The sequence below is a fragment of the Rousettus aegyptiacus genome, unplaced genomic scaffold (assembly GCF_014176215.1).
Source record: "Rousettus aegyptiacus isolate mRouAeg1 unplaced genomic scaffold, mRouAeg1.p scaffold_m13_p_18, whole genome shotgun sequence".
In the NCBI taxonomy this organism is placed as follows: Eukaryota; Metazoa; Chordata; class Mammalia; order Chiroptera; family Pteropodidae; genus Rousettus; species Rousettus aegyptiacus.
Genome location: NW_023416293.1, coordinates 15609694 through 15630581, shown reverse-complemented (window position 1 = coordinate 15630581; position 20888 = coordinate 15609694). Strand labels below are relative to the sequence as shown.

General features: G+C 69.8%; 4 protein-coding genes across 4 annotated transcripts in view; 2 read left to right on the top strand and 2 right to left on the bottom strand.

Annotated features, from left to right (window-relative positions):
- Positions 1–564: 564 nt before the first annotated feature.
- Positions 565–3855, top strand: LOC118613324 (translation initiation factor IF-2-like). The gene is made up of 3 exons (XM_036235337.1): positions 565–942; positions 3342–3487; positions 3768–3855. Exons 1-3 carry the CDS (start codon positions 565–567, stop codon positions 3802–3804), a joined length of 561 nt encoding a protein of 186 aa, XP_036091230.1. The 3' UTR covers positions 3805–3855.
- A 1388-nt stretch (positions 3856–5243) lies between these two features.
- LOC107520023 (proline-rich protein 36-like) lies at positions 5244–7722 on the top strand. Its single transcript, XM_036235336.1, is given in 4 exon segments — positions 5244–5272; positions 6607–6908; positions 6911–7237; positions 7240–7722. Coding segments are annotated over 4 exon segments (957 nt in total). The 3' UTR covers positions 7539–7722.
- Positions 7723–8199: 477 nt separating this feature from the next.
- On the bottom strand, positions 8200–8703 carry LOC118613323 (non-classical arabinogalactan protein 31-like). The gene has a single exon (XM_036235335.1). It carries the CDS (start codon positions 8701–8703, stop codon positions 8200–8202), a length of 504 nt encoding a protein of 167 aa, XP_036091228.1.
- A 2664-nt stretch (positions 8704–11367) lies between these two features.
- GALNT2 (polypeptide N-acetylgalactosaminyltransferase 2) overlaps positions 11368–20888 on the bottom strand; it is a 67561-nt gene continuing 58040 nt past the window's right edge. Inside the window, exons 12-16 of the mRNA XM_036235556.1 lie at positions 19714–19806; positions 19137–19220; positions 17615–17741; positions 16658–16777; positions 11368–13626 (exon numbers count right to left, since the gene is read on the bottom strand). Coding sequence (XP_036091449.1) covers positions 13471–13626; positions 16658–16777; positions 17615–17741; positions 19137–19220; positions 19714–19806 — 580 coding nt within the window. The 3' untranslated portion in view covers positions 11368–13470. The remainder of the gene's footprint in view (positions 13627–16657; positions 16778–17614; positions 17742–19136; positions 19221–19713; positions 19807–20888) is intronic.

The following is a 20888-nucleotide window of genomic DNA, read 5'->3' as shown; positions in this document are numbered from 1 at the left end:
CCCGCGGTGCCCCCCACGGCCCCGGACAGAGCGCACCAGGGCCCCCCGCGGTGCCCCCCACGGCCCCGGACAGAGCGCACCAGGGCCCCCCGCGGTGCCCCCCACGGCCCCGGACAGAGCGCACCAGGGCCCCCCGCGGTGCCCCCCACGGCCCGGACAGAGCGCACCAGGGCCCCCCCGCGGTGCCCCCACTGCCCTGGACAGAGCGCACCAGGGCCCCCCGCGGTGCCCCCCACGGCCCCGGACAGAGCGCACCAGGGCCCCCCGCGGTGCCCCCCACGGCCCCGGACAGAGCGCACCAGGGCCCCCCGCGGTGCCCCCCACGGGCCCCTGACAGTGCCCACCAGGGCCCCCCACAGTGCCCACCAGGGTCCCCCGCGGAGCCACCCATGGGCCCCTGACAGTGCCCACGAGGGCCCCCCACAGTGCGCACCAGGGTGCCCCGCGGTGCCCCCACGGGGGGCCGGAGGAACCTGGAGACCCACAGCCCGCGGGGGTAAGTGCACTCACGGAGCGAACAGGACGGAAGACTTAAAGATCCGGAGACTTGTCGCCCTGCCATAGATGGCGGAAGAGCCAGGCAGCTGCGGAGGCGAGGGCAGCTTCGTCCGATTTCAACAGCGTCGGGGGAGAGAGAAGCATCTGTCCGCCTCGGCTCCTCTTGCAAACCTCGTGCTGGGTGCGCAGCGGGCGAGAGGCCTTTCCCCGTCTGCCCAGCAGGGGGCAGCAGCGCGCCCCCGGGAGCCTCGGGCGCGAAGCCCAGGGGCCCCGCCGCGCAGTGGGGCCCGCAGCGTGCGGGGCGCTGTGGCCGCTGCGGCCGCTCGCACGAACAGGGCTCGCCTGACGCAGGGCGAGGACGGAGGACGACGAGGCATCAGGACCATGAGCCAGAGCGTCGCGGGAGCGGGGGCAGGAATGGGAGAGGAACTTGCCGACTTCGGGGTGCGCTAGTCAGCAAATACTTTCTGGGTGCTTATCAGGCACCGGGCACTTCCAGGGGCAGTTGACGAGAACCTGCCCTCCTGGGGGAGGGGGCAGAGTACGCAGTAAACCGAGAAGTGGCTGTGCAGCATTTTAAAAGGCACCAAGCATACGGGAAGACGAAAAGGGGGTTCGGGGAGCGCGGGGCGCAGGGCGGCGGGGCCCGCGCGAGGGCGAACGGGAGCGACCTCCGAGGACGGCGGAGCGCGGGGTGCTGGCCCCGCCCCAGAGCGGGCCGCGGGGCTGGACGGGGTGCGGACGGGAGAGGGCCGGTCGGAGCGGACAGGAGCCCGGCCCCGCAGGGCAAGATGGCTCATCGGGAACCTGAGAATTGGGACCGGGGAGGGGCCGAGGCTGGGGCCGAGGGGCAGCGGAAGCGGTTCCCGGAGGTGGGGAGGGAGGGGAGGAGGAGCGGGGAGCGGAGAGTGGGGGCGGCCTTGAGCGCCCCCTGCCGGGAGCCGGGGAGCGCTCAGCCCCATCCTCCGCTCCTCCCCACCCCGCTGTGATGCCGTCACAGCTGGGGGTCCCCGGAGAGGGGCCAGGGACACCCGCAGGGACCGCCCCACGGAGCAGGTGCAGGGGGCAGCAATGCCCGGCTCGGGCTCTTCTCCATGGGGCTGGGGACGGGCAGAGAGGGGGAGGCGGGGCTCAGCTCCCAGTCCGTCCCCTCCTTCCCAGGCCCTCCCTGCGGCTCGGCCTTGACCTCTGACCGGGACTGAAGGGTGTGGAAGTGAGACTTCCTGCTTCTAATTTGGCTGCAGTCCCGAGAGGCCAGGAAAAACGGGGTCCCCTGGCCCTGTGGAGCTGGCGGGTTCAGCTCGGGGCTCAGGCACCCCTGAGACCCGCAGGGACCAGGCTGGCGTCTTCCTCAGAGTCAGGGTCAGCGTAGGGTGCTGTGGGTTTGCTGGGGCGGGGTCCCTACAGCCCGAATGGGGGAGGCGGGTTTCAGAGAACTGTGCAGGCTTTGCCGGTGTCCCCGCATGATGCTGCAGCTGGGTGGCCTGGCACCAAGGGCCTCGTGGGAAGGGACGGCCTGGGACGTCTCTGGTCCTCCCCTGAGGGACATGGCCCCATGTGAGACAGCCGAGCTCGGTGCTCAGAGCGCCCAAGTGACTGGAGTGGGGAGCAAGCCCGCCCCGGAGCCAGACAGCCTCGGCCCTGCCCCGTGGCCACCAGCCGGGCTGTGCCCGCCACACGCGGGGCTCGGGCGGCTGAGTGACGGCCCAGGTCGGTGCGGCCTGGGTGCCCACTGTCGAGGGGGGAGCGTCTGCACCGGCAGCCCAGGCCGGTCCAGGAGGAGCCCGCTCCCTCCCGTGGGAGAGGCCCCTAAACGACGGGACCCGCGGGGGTCTCTGCCACCGTCCCCCGTCTGCCACCGTCCCCCCACCCCCCGTCACCGTCACCTCGGCCACCGTCTCCCTCTCCCCCGAGCCGCCGCCCGCCCCAAGAAGCAGACCCAGTGCAGCTGAATGGCGGCGCACCCCCCTGGACGCCGGTTTTGCTTCTAGGAGAGCGACGAGCCGCTCTTCACGGAAGGAGCGGGCGCCTGGGTGGGGCGGCAGACGAAGGAGGCTCGCGGAGAGCTGTGCAAAGGGCCGTCTGCGGCGAGGTCCCTGGGCTCGGCCCCCCGAGCCGGCCTGCCACCGACATGCGGAGCAGTGCCATGGGACAGGGAGCCGGTGGCAGCGTTGGGAAGAGCCGGGACCCGCCGTGCCAGCTGCTGGGACAGGCCCGGGCCCGCCATGGGGACGCGGGGCAGCCTGGGGGAGCGCCGGGGCGGACGCGCCCTGCAGGCGAGCCTCCGGGCCCGCGGCCGCCACCATCACCGGCCACAGGGCTGCAAGAGGACGTGGCTCTCGCGTGGAACCGGCCGGGGAGCCGGGATTCCGGACGCCGACCCAACTCCGTGCCTTGCGGAGACCGCGAGATCCCGGGTGCCCTGGAACCCGGGCTGTTCGTCTGTCACGGAAAGGGGGCCAAGGGGGCCTGCTTCTTAGGGGTGGCCGTGAGGGGTCAGTCGTGTCGCCTGACAGCCGGGAGCTTGCCGGGTGCCGGACCCTGCTCGGTACGCAGCCACGTTATCCGAAGGGGTGACATCTGTGGAAACGCTTCACGAGGTCCCACATTCAGCTCCCAGGGCCATGTGATGGGTCCCCCAAATCGCGGTGGCTCAGAGCATCTGTAAGCTATCCAGTCACCGTTCTGGAGGCTGCGAGTCTGCGGACAGGGTGTGGGCAGGGCCCCCGGGGCCGGTGCTCGCTGTCGCCCGGCCCCCCCAGGAGCCAACGGCGCAGGTTCCCCCCGGGGGGTGGAGACAGCCGCAGCCTCCTGCCCGGCCCCACCCATAATGCTTCCCACAGGGAGCTGGCCGGACGCAGAGCCTGGGAGAAGCCACGGAGCCCCGGGGGCCCGCGGGAGGAGGCGGCTGGATGCGGCCTTGGGGTGCAACAGCTCCTGGGGGTGACGGGGCCCCACGTGCCCCCTCTGCTCACTGCGCAGTCACCAGGTGCCATCGGGCCCCGTGGCGGGCAGGTGGGCGGGGAGGGCGCTTCCCCTGGGCCCCCCCATCCTCCCTGGCCCCCCCATCCTCCCTGGTCCCCCTCGTCCTCCCTGGCCCCCCCCTCCTCCCTGGCCCCCCCATCCTCCCTGCCCCCCCGGTCCTCCCTGGCGCCCCTGGTCCTCCCTGGTCCCCCTCATCCTCCCTGGCCCCCCCCTCCTCCCTGGTCCCCCCGGTCCTCCCCCCCATCCTCCATGGACCCCCCCTGGTCCCCCTGCTTTCTCCCCAGGTGCTGCCCTCGGCTCACCGCTCCCCCTTCTGGATGACCTTCCTGATGAACCGTCCCCTGGGAACTGCTCCGCATCCTCCGAGCCGCTGGCCAGGTCCCCCCGCGTCCGCCCCCCCCCCCCCCCCGTGTCCCCCTGCAGGAAACGCCTCACACGGAGGTCTCGGGGAGGTCTCGGGGAAGCGGTGCCGAGCTGACTGGGAGCGGGGGCTTTGTTTCCATGACGACAGCACAGGTGTTGACTCCCGAGACCTCCGCTGCCCCTTTAGGTCACCGGTGGGTCTGGCTGCCGTCTGTCCACTCGTGCCGACTGCGGGGCCACCAGCTGGCCGTCGGGCAGGGGGCTGGTTACTAGTGGCTAAGCCGAGAAGACCCTTTTGGCCGAGGGACACTGCCTCTAACGACAGGCCAACGCTGGGGGCTTGGAAATCGCTCGGTCCCGTCCCCAGGAGACCCTTCCACGAAACGCTGGCTTTGGACCCGGGTCACCGGAGGGCAGGCCGTGTCTACCCGGTCCTTGCTGCAACGGCAGGACCCACGGACGTGTCGGACCCCCCCACACACCCGGGCTCCACGCGGGGAAGCCCCGCCCCCCCGGCCACGGACTGGACAGAGCGGCGGCCACGGGGAGCATTGTCGTTAAGGGAGAGGGAGATGGAGAGGGAGACAGACAGACAGAGGGAGAGGCGGACGGACAGAGCGGAGGGCGAGCTTGGCTGAGGCTCGGGCCGCACGCGGGGGTGCGAGCTGCCGGCCTGAGGGGCCTGAGTGTCTCTCGCTGGAGCTCATCGTGAGGAGACTTGACAGACAGGCGTGTCGACTACCGGCACCTCTGCCCTGGAGCTCATCGTGAGGAGACTTGACAGACAGGCGTGTCGACCACCGGCACCTCTGCCCTGCGTCCTTCCCGCGTGGGGCCCTGACGTCGTCGTCATGGGGGACCTGGAGGGAGGGGTCTCGCACCAAACACGCCAAGGCCCGGGAGGCCCGCTCCCTGCCAACCCCCTCCCAGGCCCCTGCAACTGAGGGCACACACGGGGGCTTTCTACAGTAACGGGGCGGCGTGGGGGTCCCGGCTGCAGGGGGCAGCGTGGGGGGGCAGCATGGGGGTCCCGGCTGGAGGGGGGCAGTGTGGGGGGTCCCAGCTGCAGGGGGCAGTGTGGGGGGGGCAGCGTGGGGGTCCCGGCTGCAGGGGGCAGTGTGGGGGGGCAGTGTGGGGGCCCCGGTTGCAGGGGGGGTGGCGTGGGGGTCCTGGCTGCAGAGGAGCAGCGTGAGGGGGTGGCGTGGGGGTCCCGGCTGCAGAGGAGCAGCGTGAGGGGGTTGCATGGGGGGTCCTGGCTGCAGGGGGGTAGTGTGGGGGGGTCGCATGGGGGGTCCTGGCTGCAGGGGGGTAGTGTGGGGGGGTCGCATGGGGGGTCCTGGCTGCAGGGGGGTAGTGTGGGGGGTCCTGGCTGCAGGGGGGCGGCGTGGGGGGGTCGCATGGGGGGTCCCGGCTGCAGCGGCACAGGGTGGGGTTCCTGGCTGCCCCCCAGTGAGACGTGGAGAGCAGCCACGATCTTCGCCCCTCTCCCAGGGACCAGGCGAAGCCCGCAGCCACCGCGAGGAGCTGACCCACAGGGGGAGCCGGCCCCAGGTTCCTGCCCCGCGGGGAGGGGCCGGATCCACGTCCCGGGTCCTGGAGGCGGAGGGCAGAGCTGCTGAGAGCCGCGTCCTGGTGTGGCACAGACCCTTCCCGGACGCCAGGAAGAAGTGGCGGCCTCGGCCCTGGCTCCGCGGCCACCGTTTTCTGTTCCCGGGCGACCACCCGGGCTGGGCGCCCCCTTGGCCGCTGCCCATACCGAGCGAGCTGTGCAGCCGGACGCGGTTTGCGCCTGCCCTGACCCCGCGGATTCGGCCGCAGAGGGTCTGGGTGAGGCCTCTGACCTCACGCGGCCACGTCCCACTCACGGCGAGGACACAGGGCAGATGGACCTGGAGCCAGAGGCCGCCCGGAGGCCGCCCGCTCGCCGCCCGGAACGGCCCCTCCCCGCCCGGGCGACGCGGCACCCATGGGGGACGGTGTCGTCTCACTAGGCCGTCGCCCGTCCTGGCCTGAGCCTGGTGCCTTGCTCCTCAGCATGTCGCCCCAAGACCAGCACTGGCACTTTGGGGGCCTGGGGCGGGTGGGGTCTGTGTGCACACGCCCGGGACCCCGGGAGCCGCAGCCGGGGCGGCTGGCGGGTCACGGCCCTGGGGGTGCCGCCCTGGGTTGCGGGCTGGCCGTTTGGTTTCGAACTCCCAAAGGAGTCGCAGGACACACAGGCTTTGCTGTCAGTGACCCACAGAGCGGGTCTCCAGGCCTGAGGACTGGGATCCCAGGACTGAGCAGCAGCGGGGACTCAGCTGTGACTTCCCGGCCCGAGCCCACTGGGGAAGCCTGGCTGAGCTCTGAGAGCAGTCAGCAGGCTGAGGGAGGCCACACCCGGCGGGAGGTGGTGGCTGGGGGGGCGGGACCCCCGAGGCCCTGCCCAGTGCTGGCTGCTCCGTGGACCGCCCCATGCTGCTCTCTCCAGGACGGCTGGTTGGGGGCCCAGCCCAGCGGCCCTGTGGCTCTGGGATTCGCCAGCCTCACACCAGTCGGCCGTGACGAGGTCCCAGCCTGGGCGGCTTAAGTAGCAGAAACCTGCCCCACAGTTCTGAGGCCGGAAGCGGACGAAGGTGTCACCGGCGCCGGGTGCCGGTCCCTCCTGAGGCCTCTGTCCTCCCTGCGTCCTTGTGGGGTCACCCCCGGGCACATCTGTGTCCTCGTAATCTCTTCTAATAAGTCACACGGGGTCACATCACCATCCCCATCTCTGTGAAGACCAGATCCACTCACAACGCAAGGTTCGGGGGTTAGGGTGCCCCCGACTCAGAATGTTCCGGGGAGTTCCCTGCTTGTTGTCCTTCCCCACCAGCCTCACCCCCCCAGTTCTTCCCAGAGGTGTCCCCTGAGCCAGCAGCCACCGCGGCTTCTCCTGTTAGCAGCCGGTCCCCGCACCCCCCCTCCGCTGCCCAGGCCCCTCCAACCCTCGTCACCTCCCCCGCTCACCTCCTCCTTCGTTACTGCCCACCTGCTGGTCACCTGTTCCCTCCTCACCTGCCCACCTGCCGCTGGCAGAAGGCCCTCCTCCGAACTCCTTCCCAGGTGCTCCCCGCCAGCTCTCGGGGTGCTGGGCTCCGCGGCTGCAGCTGGCTGTCGGGGCCTCTCTCCCCGCCTCGGCGGCGCCTGGGCACCCCGGCCTCTCAGCATCTGTGCCTCTCCGGTGGCCCTGGTGGCACCTCAGGATGTGCCGTGGCCCCTACCGCTGACTCGGGCCGGGGGTTCCCTCCCCAGCCTCACTTTCTGACAATGCCGAGTGTAACAGAAACCTCCTCGGCCCCCCTGCTCCAGGCCCGCTCCCCTCTGCGTGACCCCCACCCCCGCCGCCACGAACCTGCCACGAACACCGGGGGGCCCCTGGGAGCCGCGGCCCGGCCAGGACTCGCTTTTCGTGTCTTACTGCCCCTCTCGACCGCGAGCGACTGTCCCATTCCACAGGCCGAAGGACGTTCCTCGGTGACGCAGGACGCGAGTGGCAGGAGCCGGGCCTCGCTCCCCACTGCCCAGGCCGCCTCGGCCACCGCGGCTCTGCGCCTGGGCCCCCGGCCACTGACCCCCCGCAGGACCGGGAAGGTGGCATCGCGGCCTCAACGGTGCTGAGTGAACTGGGCAAAGGGCCCAGCTTATCGGAGCCTCAGTTTCCCCAGCGGTGAACAACTCCACAGGCTGGAAAGCTTAGAGGTGACTGGGACGGTGGGGCATTTTCTCCAGGGCCCGGCAAGGCCAGCCAGGGTTACGGGGCCCCCTCTCCTTCTACCTGCCCCTCTCCTGTCCCCTTCCCAGACAGGTGGTCAGCTGAGTATCGCTCCTTCCCCAGGACCGGCTCCCTCCCGCCCTGCTCGCCCCGCCCACAGCCCCACACAGGCCCTCGATGGGGAGCGTGGTCCTCCTCGATGGGGAGCGTGGTCACCGGGGCAGCTGGGCGGGCAGCGCGCAGCCCGTGTGCCCCGGCTGAGTCCCGGCGACGGGACTTGGAGGCGACAGCTTCCTAGACAAGGCCGTGCCCACGGCAGACGGCACACGCCTCCGCCTCTCACCAAGGGGCGTTTTTAGGCAGTCCTCAGGCCCGCATTCCGGCGCCTTCTGCCACTTTCTCGCCATGCAGCCCCGGCGTGGGGAGAGGTCCGTGAGACCGGGGCGGGCACTCTCCCTGCGGCCCCTCCCGGCCGCCCAGGGCGCCTGTCAGCTCCCACTTCCGACACGCACGCAAGTTCGCGCTGTCTCTGCGTCTCCGGGAGCTGGGCCCACGCACGTCTGCCCAAGGGCATCTCACCCCACTGTGCTCAGAACCGGCGTCGGTCACCAGGTCCAGGGTCACGCCTGGCCCAGCGCCTGCAGCAAGAAGACACCACCACAGACGCTTCGAGATGGTCCGGACCACGGGGGGGCCACAGGCGGGACCACGGGGGGGCCACGGGGGGCCACAGGCGGGGACCACGGGGGGGCCACAAGCAGGACCACAGGGGCGGCCACAGGGGGCCACGGGGGGGCCACAGGGGGGGCCACAGGCAGGGACCATGGGGGGGCCACGGGGGGGCCACAGGCAGGGACCATGGGGGGGGTCACGGGGGGGCCACAGGCAGGACCACGGGGGGGCCACGGGGCGGCCACAGGCAGGACCACGGGGCGGCCACAGGCGGGACCACGGGGGGACCACAGGGGGCCACGGGGGGGGCCGCAGGTGGGCCACAGGCAGGACCACGGGGGGGCCACAGGCGGGACCACGGGGGGGCCGCAGGGGGGGCCACAGGCAGGACCACGGGGGGGCCACAGGCGGGACCACGGGGGGGCCGCAGGGGGGCCACAGGCAGGGACCATGGGGGGGCCATGGGGGGGCCACAGGCAGGACCACGGGGGGGCCACGGGGGGGCCACAGGGGGGGACCAGACGTGCCCTCCACACGGAGATTCTTCCAATGCAGAGGGTTCAGACACCTGGGGGGAATGACATCTTTACTTTCATGAACCCCCAGCTGAATGTGGCCAGTAAACTGGGAACTTTGTTGCCAGTAAAAAGTCAGGAATTTTCACATCACAGTAACGACTGCGGATTGTTCGTGACACTGTCCACGCTCGCCAGGACTCTGACATCGCAGCAGCCGCCACGCCGGAGGCCGCCGCCGCCTGGGGAGTCAGGAAGCGCGCCCCGAGTCACCCTGACGGCCATGCCCGTTCATCGGCTGCCTCCGCGGCCTCGCTCACTCGACAAGCTCAGGAGAGGCTCCAAGTTGCCAGCGAGCATCAGAGGGCCAGGGTGGAGTGGCTTGGGACGCCCTGCGGCCACCACGCGCCCAGGACGAGGAGTCCTGAGACCACGTGCCCTCCCCCCGCCCCCAGAACTCTTCCGCGTGGCAAGCACGGCGGGCGCTGCCCTCGCCACCTGGTCGCCTCCACCCCCTGACCCCTTGCCCACGGCACCCGCCCCTCAGCCGAGGACGAAGGCGCACGGAGCCGACCGTGACCAGCCGCCCAAGCGCCTGGCTGCGGGCTCTGGGCCCGAGGGCCCGAGAAGTCCGCAGGGGTGGGGCGGGCTGGCTGCGGGGGAGAAATCTCTTTCCTGAGGAGGGGACGGACAGAAAGGGGGAGGGGGTCGGGGCGGGGAAGAGAGGAGGCACGTTTTTCACTGTCTTCCTGCTCCTTGGTGGTGGGTGTGAGTGTGCGTGGAGGGGTGGGGGTCAGGCGGAAAGTTGTTCACCGCGACATGACGCCCCAGGACGGACCTGGAGCCCAGCCAGCGCTGCGTTTCTTGTTATGTGAGACGACAAAGACCTCTTGTAACTTAAATCAAGCTGCGTTTAGCTGGGGCTTCTGACGCCCCCCTGAAGAGGCTCCAGCAGAGGCCTCTCCAGTTCAAGACCGGCGCGGACCCCTAACTTCCGGACGTTCTTGGCGAGGCCGCACCCGCTCTGCACGACGGCGACCCCCGCCCCCACCCCAGGGGTGCCCACAGCGACTCTCCGAGGCTCTCTCCTCTCACACCTACGGTCGGCGTCTGGTTGAGTGTGGCTCCCAGAGGTATAACCAGGACCAGAACCACAGGGGTGTTTTCGGCAGCTCAGGCGTCCCCAACTGGCCCCCAGGGCCTGGGCCACAGGTGCCCAGGCAGGAGCTGCCGCCGAGAATGCTCCTCATCACTGGTCGGGACCCTACGATCCAAGTTCTCCGGGAAGCACTGCACGTCTCGTTTGCAGGCACATTCGACACATAAGATCCAGCACGAACACCTCGTACCGTTAGTTAACTGCTCGGAAACACATAAGTACATCTAGAAAGACAGTTTCTTCTTTTCCTTTAGGTCGATCCGTGGACAGATAAAGAGAGCGGGGAGACTTTGTTTTTCTGGCTGAACATATTTTTAAACGTGAACTATGCTGCAGTCAAGGAGTTGAGTGTTTTATTCTAAAAAGCTTTGCACATCTGCTCCAGTCCATGGCTGCTCTAGCTCCCGCCCCCGAGAACCTCCCGTCCCCCCAGGCTGGCCCCAACTCCTTCCTGAGCGTGGGGGACGCCGGGTGCCGTCCCCACACCGCCCGCTGCGCCTGTGGGGCCCTGCGCCCAGCCCCCTCTCCTGGCATTCGCCGCCTCGTCCCCTCCCCCAACCTCGGGGCCACCAGGGAACCGGGGAGGTGTCGCAAGGAGTCGCGAATAAATGTTTTCCTGCTGGCAAAGCAGGAGCAGCACACGCGTGTGCACACACACACGCACGCAAGCACATGCACACATGGGCACACACGCACACGCACGCACACGCATGCACAGATCAGAGCGCTGATGGATTCTGCAGTTACGTCCGGAGCTCGTTTTGCTTCTCAGACGGCGGGAGAGCCGAAGGCGTGGCCGTCCCCGGAGAGGATGCTGCTTAGACGTGGCCTCCAGGTCGCTAGCCCGGTCCAGCACCCCACCCCCTCCCGCAACCTGAATCCCAAAGGCCGGTGTGGTGTCTCAGCGCACCGTGGGGCGGTTAAAGGGGGGCGTTTTTAAAGGCCGAGGCTGAGCAGCCTCAGACGGTGCTGAGAGCCCGGGCGGCTGCGAACACGCGGGGAGCCTGCACCCCAACTGCCTGCAGTCCCCGCCCTGCCCTGGACCGCGGGCGCTGGGCCGGGGGCTCCCAGGGCTGACTCCCGGGGGGGCACTCAGGCGGGCGGGGAGTGACCCTGAGCAGGCTGGCCCCTGACCTTGAGCAGAGGGTAACAGCTCTCCCGGCCAGCTGAGACATGCAGCCCAAAACGCCACGTCACGGGTCCCCGAGCGGGGACGGTGACGATGAACGACGGGCCTGGCTTCGTGCCCGGCACGGCGCAAACACTCAGAAACGGGAGCGAGGGCGACAACACGCGGAGGCGGAGCACGGTGGCCGCGGTTCGGGAGGGCGGTGAGGAACGGCCGTGGGGGGGGGTCCCCGGAGCGGCCACGCCCCACCGTCCATGGCCGGCCACACGCTCCCGCAGACACCGAGAATGACAGCGGCAGCCGCCAGGGCGCGTTACCTATAAAGTATCTTCTCTTTATTTAAGTTAAACAATTTTCGAGGATGGTTTCCATCTATAAAATGGACAAAGTACAAGCTCTGTACAGCAGTTCTTTTAAAAAATCAACTGGAAAAAAAATTACCAAACTATATTTTGAATTTGCAAAACATACAGATGCCACCGTTCCATGAAGACGTAAGAAAAGACCATCACGGAGGAGACGACCGGCCCCGCCACGCGCCGCCCGGGGCTCTCACGAGAGTGTTTGTTTGTTTGTAAAAACGTGGGCGGGCGAGAGTCCCCATGACTACAAAATGATGCAACCACAGTAAGTCACTTTGGCACACTGTGTCATGTAAACATGGCTCACCTCGTGGGAGCTCCCCAGCCCACCCCTGCTCACGACACCGCGCCGCCCCGCCCGCTCGGCTCGGGCACGGGCCCTGCCCCCCGGGACCGGGGGTCCCCCGCACGGATGACACAGGGCTGGGAAGACTTCTGGGTTGGGGAGAGCTGTGCGGGCAAAGGGTCGTTAGGAACCGAATTAAAACGTGTTTTCCAACAATGGGACGTTTTTCTAAGCAGTGAGCGCTCACGGGGCACACGTCTGACAGAGCCGGGCGCTCCGGCTGCGTGGCCGGCGGCAGACAGCCCGACGCGGGGCCGCAGACTCCCGGGGCCACCCGCGGTCGGGGCGACTGCACGGCGAGTCCCGCCCCTGCCCTCCGCCCGCCGGGAAGGCCCCGGATTGCCTGGCGGGGGCAGGAGCAGGAGACGGGAACGTCACCGGCCACACGCCCGCGCCCGAGCCGCTGTCAGAGAGCAAGCCCGGCGGGCTTCGGCCGGGAGCAAGAAACGCCGCCACGGTCCCTCCCCTGAAGGGCGCGGGCAGGACAGAGAACAGCCCTTGGCAACGCCGGCCTGGCAGAAGCCCCGGGGCCACTTCTCGCCGTGTGGCCGGCTGGTCCCTCCCGAAGGGGCCTGAAGACGTGTTTCGGATGCATGTCCTGCTGTGTGGTGGCGCGTGGCTGCTGAGGGGACCGGCCTCCTGGAGACGGGCATGTGCGTGGGGGGTGGGCAGGCAGGGGTGCAGGGGCCGCTGGCCAGGACGATCGCTACGCAGCCGCCCGCGGGCCTGGGTGGGTCTGTCCCTGCACGGGGGACACTTCAAAGGCAAGGCGGGGCCTGCGGGGCCAGGCGTCTCTTCCTGTCATTCCTTGTCGTTCCTAACTGTCCTGTGGTTTACACTGACGCCTGCCCCTACCGCACAGGCTCGCCTCGGGCCCCGAAACCCCGCGCTGCCCTCCCTGCTGTCCTCGACCCGAAGCCCGAGGCGCCCCCGAGCTGCGAGGGCCTGGGCAGGCCGGCGGCCTTGCCAGTGCTGCCCGCACCCCAGGACACTCGCCACCAACGCTGGCCTGTGATGGCTTCCGGCATCGCTGGGAGCTGGGTGTGGTTTTTTCTTGGGGAAAAGAAATTTAATTTAAAAAGACCTAAAGCAGTGTTCGTCAAAACACGTAACCCACCCAGGTTCACAGATCCCGGGCAGGAGGCAGGATCCACCCGGGCAGCGACTGGGCCACGGCCACGGCCGCAGCATGACGCTGGCCCGGGCCCCGGCCCCGCTGGCTCCGGGGCGCCGTGGGGAAGCCTGGCCGGCGGCCGCTTCGTGGGGCTCTACGGGATGGAGACCTGCAGGCAGGGGACGGGCCGCACACGCCCCTCGTGATGCTCATGTCCAGCGCCCACTTGGGAAGGTCCACGTTCACACGGAGCAGGCGGGTCACGAGGAGGCGTCCGCGCTGGGTGCCGGGAGCAGAGCGGGGGCCCCGTGACCCGCTGTGGCGGCTTGGTGTGCGGGGCGGCGAGCCGGCCGACGCAGGACGCGGTCCTCACTGCTGCGCTGCCCCCGCCGGAGCCCTTGGCTGGGAGCACCGGGCGCTGGGGCAGGGGCTGGCGTGGCCTCCGGGGAGGGACCCCCACAGCGCCCGGCACCACCGTGTGCAGCTTCCGACGTCAGACGTGATGGGTACTGAGGTATATAGTTTCGTGGAAAGTTAGAAACATAATCGACGACGTGATTGGAACTCGGCCGGCGGTGGGGACGGCCGGGCCTCCTACTGCTGCAGGTTGAGCGAGAACTTCCAGTGCTGGGACAGGGCGGGGCCGCACACCTCCACGCTGAGGCCCCCGGCCCTGGCCGCCCGGCTGTCCAGGCACAGGCCGCTGCCCACGTGCCGCAGCTTGGAGTTGCCCTCGATCTGCTCCCACTTCTGCAAGGACAGGGGTGTCTCAGGGGGGACCGCGGGGCAGGGATGGGGCGTCTCGGGGGGGACCGCGGGGCAGGGGATGGGGCGTCTCGGGGGGGACCGCGGGGCAGGGGACGGGGCGTCTCGGGGGGGACCGCGGGGCAGGGACGGGGCGTCTCGGGGGGGACCGCGGGGCAGGGGACGGGGCGTCTCGGGGGGGACCGCGGGGCAGGGGATGGGGTGTCTCGGGGGGGACCGCGGGGCAGGGATGGGGCGTCTCGGGGTATGATCTCAGGACAGAAGGCTGCCTCGCGGGGTGAGCACAGGCAGATGCATTTCCAGGGCCTGCTGGCTGCTCCAGAAACAAACCCTTTTCCACTCTCTGGTCACCAAGGATGGTGGTTCGTAACGGCCCGGGACGGCGGCCACAGGTCTCCCGAGGGCCCAGGAATGAACCCTGGTCCCCAGCTTGGTTTGCGACTCGAAGCCTCTCCCTGGCGGCTGGAGTCCCCTCCTCCCGCCCCACCCAGTCCCCTCCTCCGCTGCGGTGCTTTCCTGAGGGGGGGACTCTGCCTCCCAGGGGCTCAGCTTGACACTGCCCCCGGGCCCCCCCCGGACCTGCTCGCCCCGCGCGGACACGCGGGTGCTGCACCCGGAGCACCGCCGCCCCCCGCGTGACGCCCGCAGCTCTAACTCTGCCCGCTGCGCACTAAGCTCCCCTGCTCACTTCTGCGGCTGCCGGACGCCGCGGACGCCCCGTGCTCCCTCCCCTTCCCTGACTCGGCGACATGCACGGCACCCCAACAGCCCGACTGGCGAGGCCACCGGCTTCCAGACGAGCTGGCTCAGGAGCCTCTTCTCAAAGGGCAGGGGTGAGGCGGGGAGGGGGCGGGGCACGCGGGGGGGCCCCCCCGCCCCCCTCCCCGCTGTCGCGCTGACTTCCGCCGTTTGCATGTCCGTACAGTGTGGGTGGCCAGACAACCTCCAGCCTCACTCTGAGCGGCCAGGAATCGGAGCCACAGGAACACAGATGAGGGGAGCCCCACCCCCTTCTCTGGAGGCTCCGCCTGCCCCTGGGGGCAGTCCCCGCAGCTGGGACCTGCCGGAGGGCTGGCTGGCGGGGCGCAGGGGGGCGTTTCTGGGTCAGCGCTGCTCGCCCACCCCCCACGGCGGCTAAGCCTCGGGGTCGACAGGGTGACAGGTCCTCGCGTCTCCCATCGGCAAAGGGCTGCTTGCTGGCCTCTCCCCTCTGTGGTGTGAGCCTTTCAGGGGTGTCCAGCATGGTCCCCAAGGCTGGGGATCAGGGCAGGAACCCCATCAGCACCCAGCGTAAAGCAAACTCTCAATAAAAGGAGGTCCTCTAGCAACTGGGCGTCCATGTCTCTTAGAAAGGCCCGGAGGCCAGAGGAAGCCACCGAGCACAGCTGTCTCCAGAGGCCACCTGTCCCACGCCAGGCGACGCCGCACTGCAGAGTTCCAGGGGGCCCGGGACCAAGGGACAGTGGCCTCCTCGGTTCCAGTCACTCCTGCTCCCCAGGGGACGCGTCAGGAAATGCACGGCCACCATGAAGTGTGAGGGCGTGAGACAGGCCCTGCGGCCGGCGCCCGCCCCAAACCAGGCTGGGCTGCGGCAGAGCGCGCAGGAGGGTGGCCGGGCCAGGCGTGGGGGCAGGAGGGCCCTCTGCAGGCATGGCCGTGACACCCGGGATCTCAGCAAGGGGCCTGGCCTTGGCCTCACCAGCCCCTTCTGTCGAATTACTGCTCGGCCGGAGCCCCAGAGGCTCCTGGGCCCCGTAGGCTGTGCCTCGGGTTCCCCACACCCGTCGACCTCCCGAGGAGGGCTCGCGACGAGATGGGCCAGCACCCCTCACGCCGGCGGGACGTCCTCTGCACGCCTCTGCCAGTGGCCGTCAGCCCCGGCTCAGGACGCGGTCAGCGTCCCGGCTCCCACCGCGGGGAGAACGGCTTCCGGGCAGGAGTGCGTCCTAAGCCGCCCGGAAGGACTCGGGCCACACGCACTCGGCTACGCCCGGCCTCGAGCCACGCGCGCTGAGCTGCGCGCGGAGGCCACACGCACGCCCGGCCTCGGGCCACCACAGCTTTTGTACATTTAAAAAGGAAAAATATTTAACGAATGAACAAAAACGTGTGATTTCTCTTTAAAACACCCGGTGCTGTGGGGAGGACCGTGATCGGGAAAGAGACGTCCGACCTCTGGCTTAGGACACGCCGGGGCCGCCAACAGGGCCCGCGTTCGGGGCCGTGGCCCCGTCAGCTCCCGAAACGTCACGATGAGCGAAACGCCCCCCTTCCGGGACCACCCGGAGCCGCGCTCCCTTTTCTACCCTGTCTGTCGGTCAGCGCTCACGGACGTCTCATGAACGAAGTCACAGACGTCGGCTCCAGGCCAAGGCCACGGCTGCTCAGGCCGGGAGTGGCTGGGCTCCGGGCCGGTCCCTGCTGCCACACAGAGAAGCCGCACGACGTGGCTTTGCGGCTCTCTGTGGCTGTCCCCGTGTGCGGGCGTCCGACATCAGCGTCCCCGTCTCTCTGTGGTGCCCAGGAGGGCGTCCACCTCCAGTGCCTGGAGCCGCCGAAGGGGGCACTGTGGGCACCGTTCACCCGTAGGCCTGGGCGGGCGGCACGTGACTGGGGCGCTGAGCACCCCAGCAGCCGCCGGCCTGGGGCAGGTCCTGCAAACCCCCGGGGCGGTGGGCAGGAGACGCGATCGCGAACACGGCCCCGCCCTTTCGGTCCAGGTCAGGGGCCCCAGGCGAACAGGCCAAAGGGAATAGAAAAACAGAGCCACGCAGGACAGAGCCACGGCAGGACAGAGCCAAGGCAAGGCAGAGCCACGGCAGGGCAGAGCCATGGAAGGGCAGAGCCACGGCAGGACAGAGCCACGGCAGGACAGAGCCAAGGCAAGGCAGAGCCACGGCAGGGCAGAGCCATGGAAGGGCAGAGCCACGGCAGGAGCGGCCGGGGGCGGGGGGCGGAGGGCGGAGGGCGGAGGGCAGAGGGCGGGCCGCCCGGGCCGGCTCGGCGGGGCCCCTACCTGTCGGCTGTCGTTTTCTCGGCAGCCCTGCAGCTTGACGAGTGAGCCGGGCGCCCGGTCCACCACGGTCAGACACAAGTCCATGTGCTTCACCGACTTCTCCTTGGTCAGGGCCCACTCCTGCGATACAGGACGGAGGCCAGAGGCCGGGTGAGCGCCCGACGGGAGGGGGCCTCACCGCCCTGAGCCAGGGCGCGGCCAGTGAGCGGCTCGGTGCCCGGGGCACGGCCACCGCTCGGGCACGCCCACCGTGGGCGCCAGGCTGACCGGGGACGTGCAAAGCCGCACTGAGAGGCTGGTCACGGCGTCAACTATTTTAGCCCCAGTGCAAATGAGGGCGCCACCCCCACCTCTGTGACCCCGCGTGGGCTGCAAACGCTGCCGCTCAGGCCTGGCCACTTCGAGGGGCACCGCGCAGGCCAACTTCACAGCTGCTGACTGTGACTGCGCCAGGCAGGCGTGGGCGGCGGGTGGCATTTGTGCACGGGGGTCGTAACGTGTAAAACCTCGATGTGACGTTGCACGTTGAAGCAGATGCGCAGCGTGCGGCCTCGTGACCACGCTCAGCTGACCACGGACGCCCAGGAGCCCGAGGAAGGTCAGGCTCACGGCCCCCACCGCGTGCTGCTGCCTCCAAGCCCTGTCTCCTGCGTTGAGCCCTTTTATACCGCGTCCCCGCGACAGGCTGTCATTAAACCCGTTTTGCAGGTGACAGGAGAAGGCCACCAGCCTGCAGCCAGCCTTGGTCTGTCCCCGGATGTCAGTGTTGGAGATGCCTGAGGCCGGTGACGGGCTCCCAGCATCAGAGAAGACCTGGGATGCCCCGTCCTACCCCGAGGCTGGCTGCAGCAGGCCGTGTCCCCACGGACATCTGTGGTCACAGGAGAAGGGGGCCGCTGGGACCCCTCGCGGCGCTCTCTGGGCCTCCAGGGGCTGGCGTCCGCCCCAGGCACATACCTGGTTCCCCCCGGCATTGTGACATTCATAAACTCCAACGACACCATCAGCAAAATGTCCCAAAGTGTCGAGGCAGTTGGTCCCCTGCTGCAAGGCCCCGAAAGCTATGTCCTGGTGGTCAGGGACCCTGCAAGCAACAGGAGAGCCGTCTGCCCGCCGCCCAAACCCCCGGGGGGCTGGCCCGGGCGGCAGGGCCAGGAGCGGAGGACGCCGGCCCCACCCCCAGGGGCAGCTCCGCCGAGCAGCTCGGCTCTCAGACTGACGGTGGCTCTGAGCTGCCAGCCGTCCTGCTCCGCGTCGGGGAAGAGAAGCCCCTGCTGAGCCCCCAGGGGTCGCTGAGACACAGCCATGGTGTGGCCGAGCCCGCGGCCTCCACGCTTGCGGTGGGCACAGGGTCCGACCTTTGCCGAGCAGAGGGGACGCGGGTGGATTTGCCGGGAGGCCTGACAGCGCCCGGGGCGGAGCCACGTGCTGCTCCCGCACGCCAGCGACCTCACTCCTGCTCTCTGACCTCGGCCCGCCTCCGCGGGGCCCCCCACCAGGGCGGTGGCAGCACCCACACCCCGCACCGCCGGCGCCCTCAGCGGTCAGCAGCTCCCTGGCCCTGGGACGCTCCCACCCTGACACCCGGGGGGGACTCGGCCGCCATCTCCCTCGCCCAACGAGGACGGGGCGCAGAGACCCACACATGGCCATGGTCCCGAGACCCCCAGATGTGGTCTCACGTGGCGCAGGGCTCAGTGCACCCCGAAACACGGATAAGCAGGGTCGAACGGTGCACGTACTGTCCGGCCCAGTCACAGGGGACTGTGACGGCAAAGCGGACAGCTTCGTGGGGCTGCAGTGCACGTGGAGAAGCCCTCCCGGGGACAGACGGTGACCGGGGCTGCCCGCCGGGGACCCTCGCCGTTCCCAGCCCCCAGGCAAGCTATGACCGAGGCAGGCCGACCACCGCACCCCGGCGAGTCTGTGGCGAGGCTCCGAGGGGCCGTGGGCACACAGGACAATGGTGGGGTCCTGCCCTCGGTCTCTGTGAGGCGCTCTGGGGACATTCGGGTATGGACCAGGCCACGTGAAGGCCGAGCTGTCTGGCAGTCACTTTAAGATGAAGATCAGACACGCCCTGAGACCTGCAGACCCAGGGGTTCTGACGAGAACGTCACCTCTTCCTTGGGACGCAGAGCCGTGTCACAGTGACAGGCCGGTGTGGGCCGGGAGGACTGGGGACGGGGAGGGTGCGGGGGGAGGATGCAGGCGAGGGGCGCCAGGGCCGAGGCACCCGGGGCTGCGAGCGGGCGCTCCGGCCACGCGCGGAGCTGGCTGGGCAGCAGTCCCCTGGGTCCCTGGGCCCTGCCATCTGCCCAGTGGGGGCCGGCTGAACGGGTGGCACCTCGGGACTGTGCCCAGGTCTGGGAAGAACAGGACGGCTCAGCGGGGGAGCAGGAGCGTTCTTGGCGGCGTTTGGGGACGGCACCCCGCTCCCGGCCTGGGGGACGTGGGCCGCTCCAAGCCCTGGGCTCACCGCAGCTCCGGGTACACGTTCTCCAGGTACCATTTGAAGGGCTTGCAGCCCAGTCTCTTCCGGAGCTCCAGTCGGCTCTGAATGCTGGGGAGAGGGACACGGCGCCTTTACCGAGGGGACAGACGGGCTCCCTACACTGTACCCAGAAGTGTGTCTGTGGGAAGGGGGGGCGCCCACGTCCAATGAGCCTGCTGCACCCCAACCTAACCTCCTGTGAGCCTGCTGCACCCCCACCCGGCCCCCCGGCAAGCTGCTGTAGTACCCTACCCGGCCCCCGCGAGCCGCTGCACCCCCACCAGTCCCCCCGCGGGCCCTGCTGCACCCCCACCCGGCCCCCCACGAGCCTGCTGCACCCCCACCCGGCCCCCCACGAGCCTGTTGCACCCCACCCGGCCCCCCGTGAGCCTGCTGCACCCCCACCCGGCCCCCCGTGAGCCTGCTGCACCCCACCCGGCCCCCCGCGAGCCTGCTGCACCCCCACCTGGCCCCCACACCAGGGGCATTCTCCCCTCCGGCCACAGCCCACTCTGCATCCCCAGGGGCCCCAAGCGAGCAGCACGGGGCGCAGGTGACTCACTTGCCGTAGGGGACGTTCCTGGCGGACGGCACCGCGGCGTAGTAGAAGTTTTTGTACTCGTCCATCCAGACCTCCGCTGCCCGGCGGGTGTTGCTGGAAACGCAGAGAGCCCGTGAGCGGCGCTGCTCACAGGCCTCAGGCGTCTGCTCGAGCCCGCCCGGGAGGCCCCTCCGTGCGGGCCTCGTGGGCCCAGGGAGCCCGCGGCGCTGACCGGACACTCGGTCCTCAGGGAGCGCAGACCATCCGCGCGGGACTCGGGGTCACGGTCACAGCAAGGCAGGCACCACGGGGAAGGCCCGGCGCCCCGCCGTGACGGGCAGCGTCCTCGCAGGCGGCCGGAGCACGCGGCCCGTGGCCCTGGCTCCACGGCCCTTCTCGGCCCGCACGGGAGCCCGGCCTTCGGCACGGCGTGGTGGCGTGGCAGGGACACCCCCGCCCGCCTGGGCTCCCCCCGCACTGTGCGGGCGGCGGGCAGACCGTCCTCTCCACAGCACGGAAGCCACACCCTCGAGGCCCACAACCACGAGAAGACCGCGACCCGAGGCCAAGGCCCCTGGAACATGCTGCCTCCGACGGCCTGGCGGGTACGAGGCCCCCCACGCCCCGTGCCGGCCACTCGTCCAACCTGTGCAACTTCTGAAGCACCTACGGGGGGCGCGGACACCGGGGGGCTCGCCCCGGATCCGGGATGCGACTCCGGGACCCGCACGGGACACGGCCTACTCCCCGTGTGAACAGGGGAGATGGCACTGTGGTCTGTGGTCGCCTCGGCCTGGGACGTGCGTCGGGCGGGGCGCGTGCTCCGTCCACGCGGTGGGAGGGGCCATGACGCGAGCCCACGTGAGCCCGCACACGCCCTGCTTCACCCGCACACACCGCTCATCGTCACATGTTTGCAGTGACCGTGCGGAGCCCGCCCGGGGCTGGGCGGGCGCCCCCACTTCCGGCTGGTACCCCGCGGCACCGTTAGCACCGACGAGGGGCCCCAGGGACAGCCGTGGCCCCTGGGTGGGTCGTGTGCTGTTGTTCGTCAGGAAGCTCCTGGCATTTGCCACACCAGACCCACCACCTACGTGACTCGTGTCTGCAGGTCGGGACCGTCCGGGCTCGACTAACGCTCTCCGTGTGCTGAGCCTTGACCGTGACCTGCAACCGAGGCCCGAGCTCTCACCTTT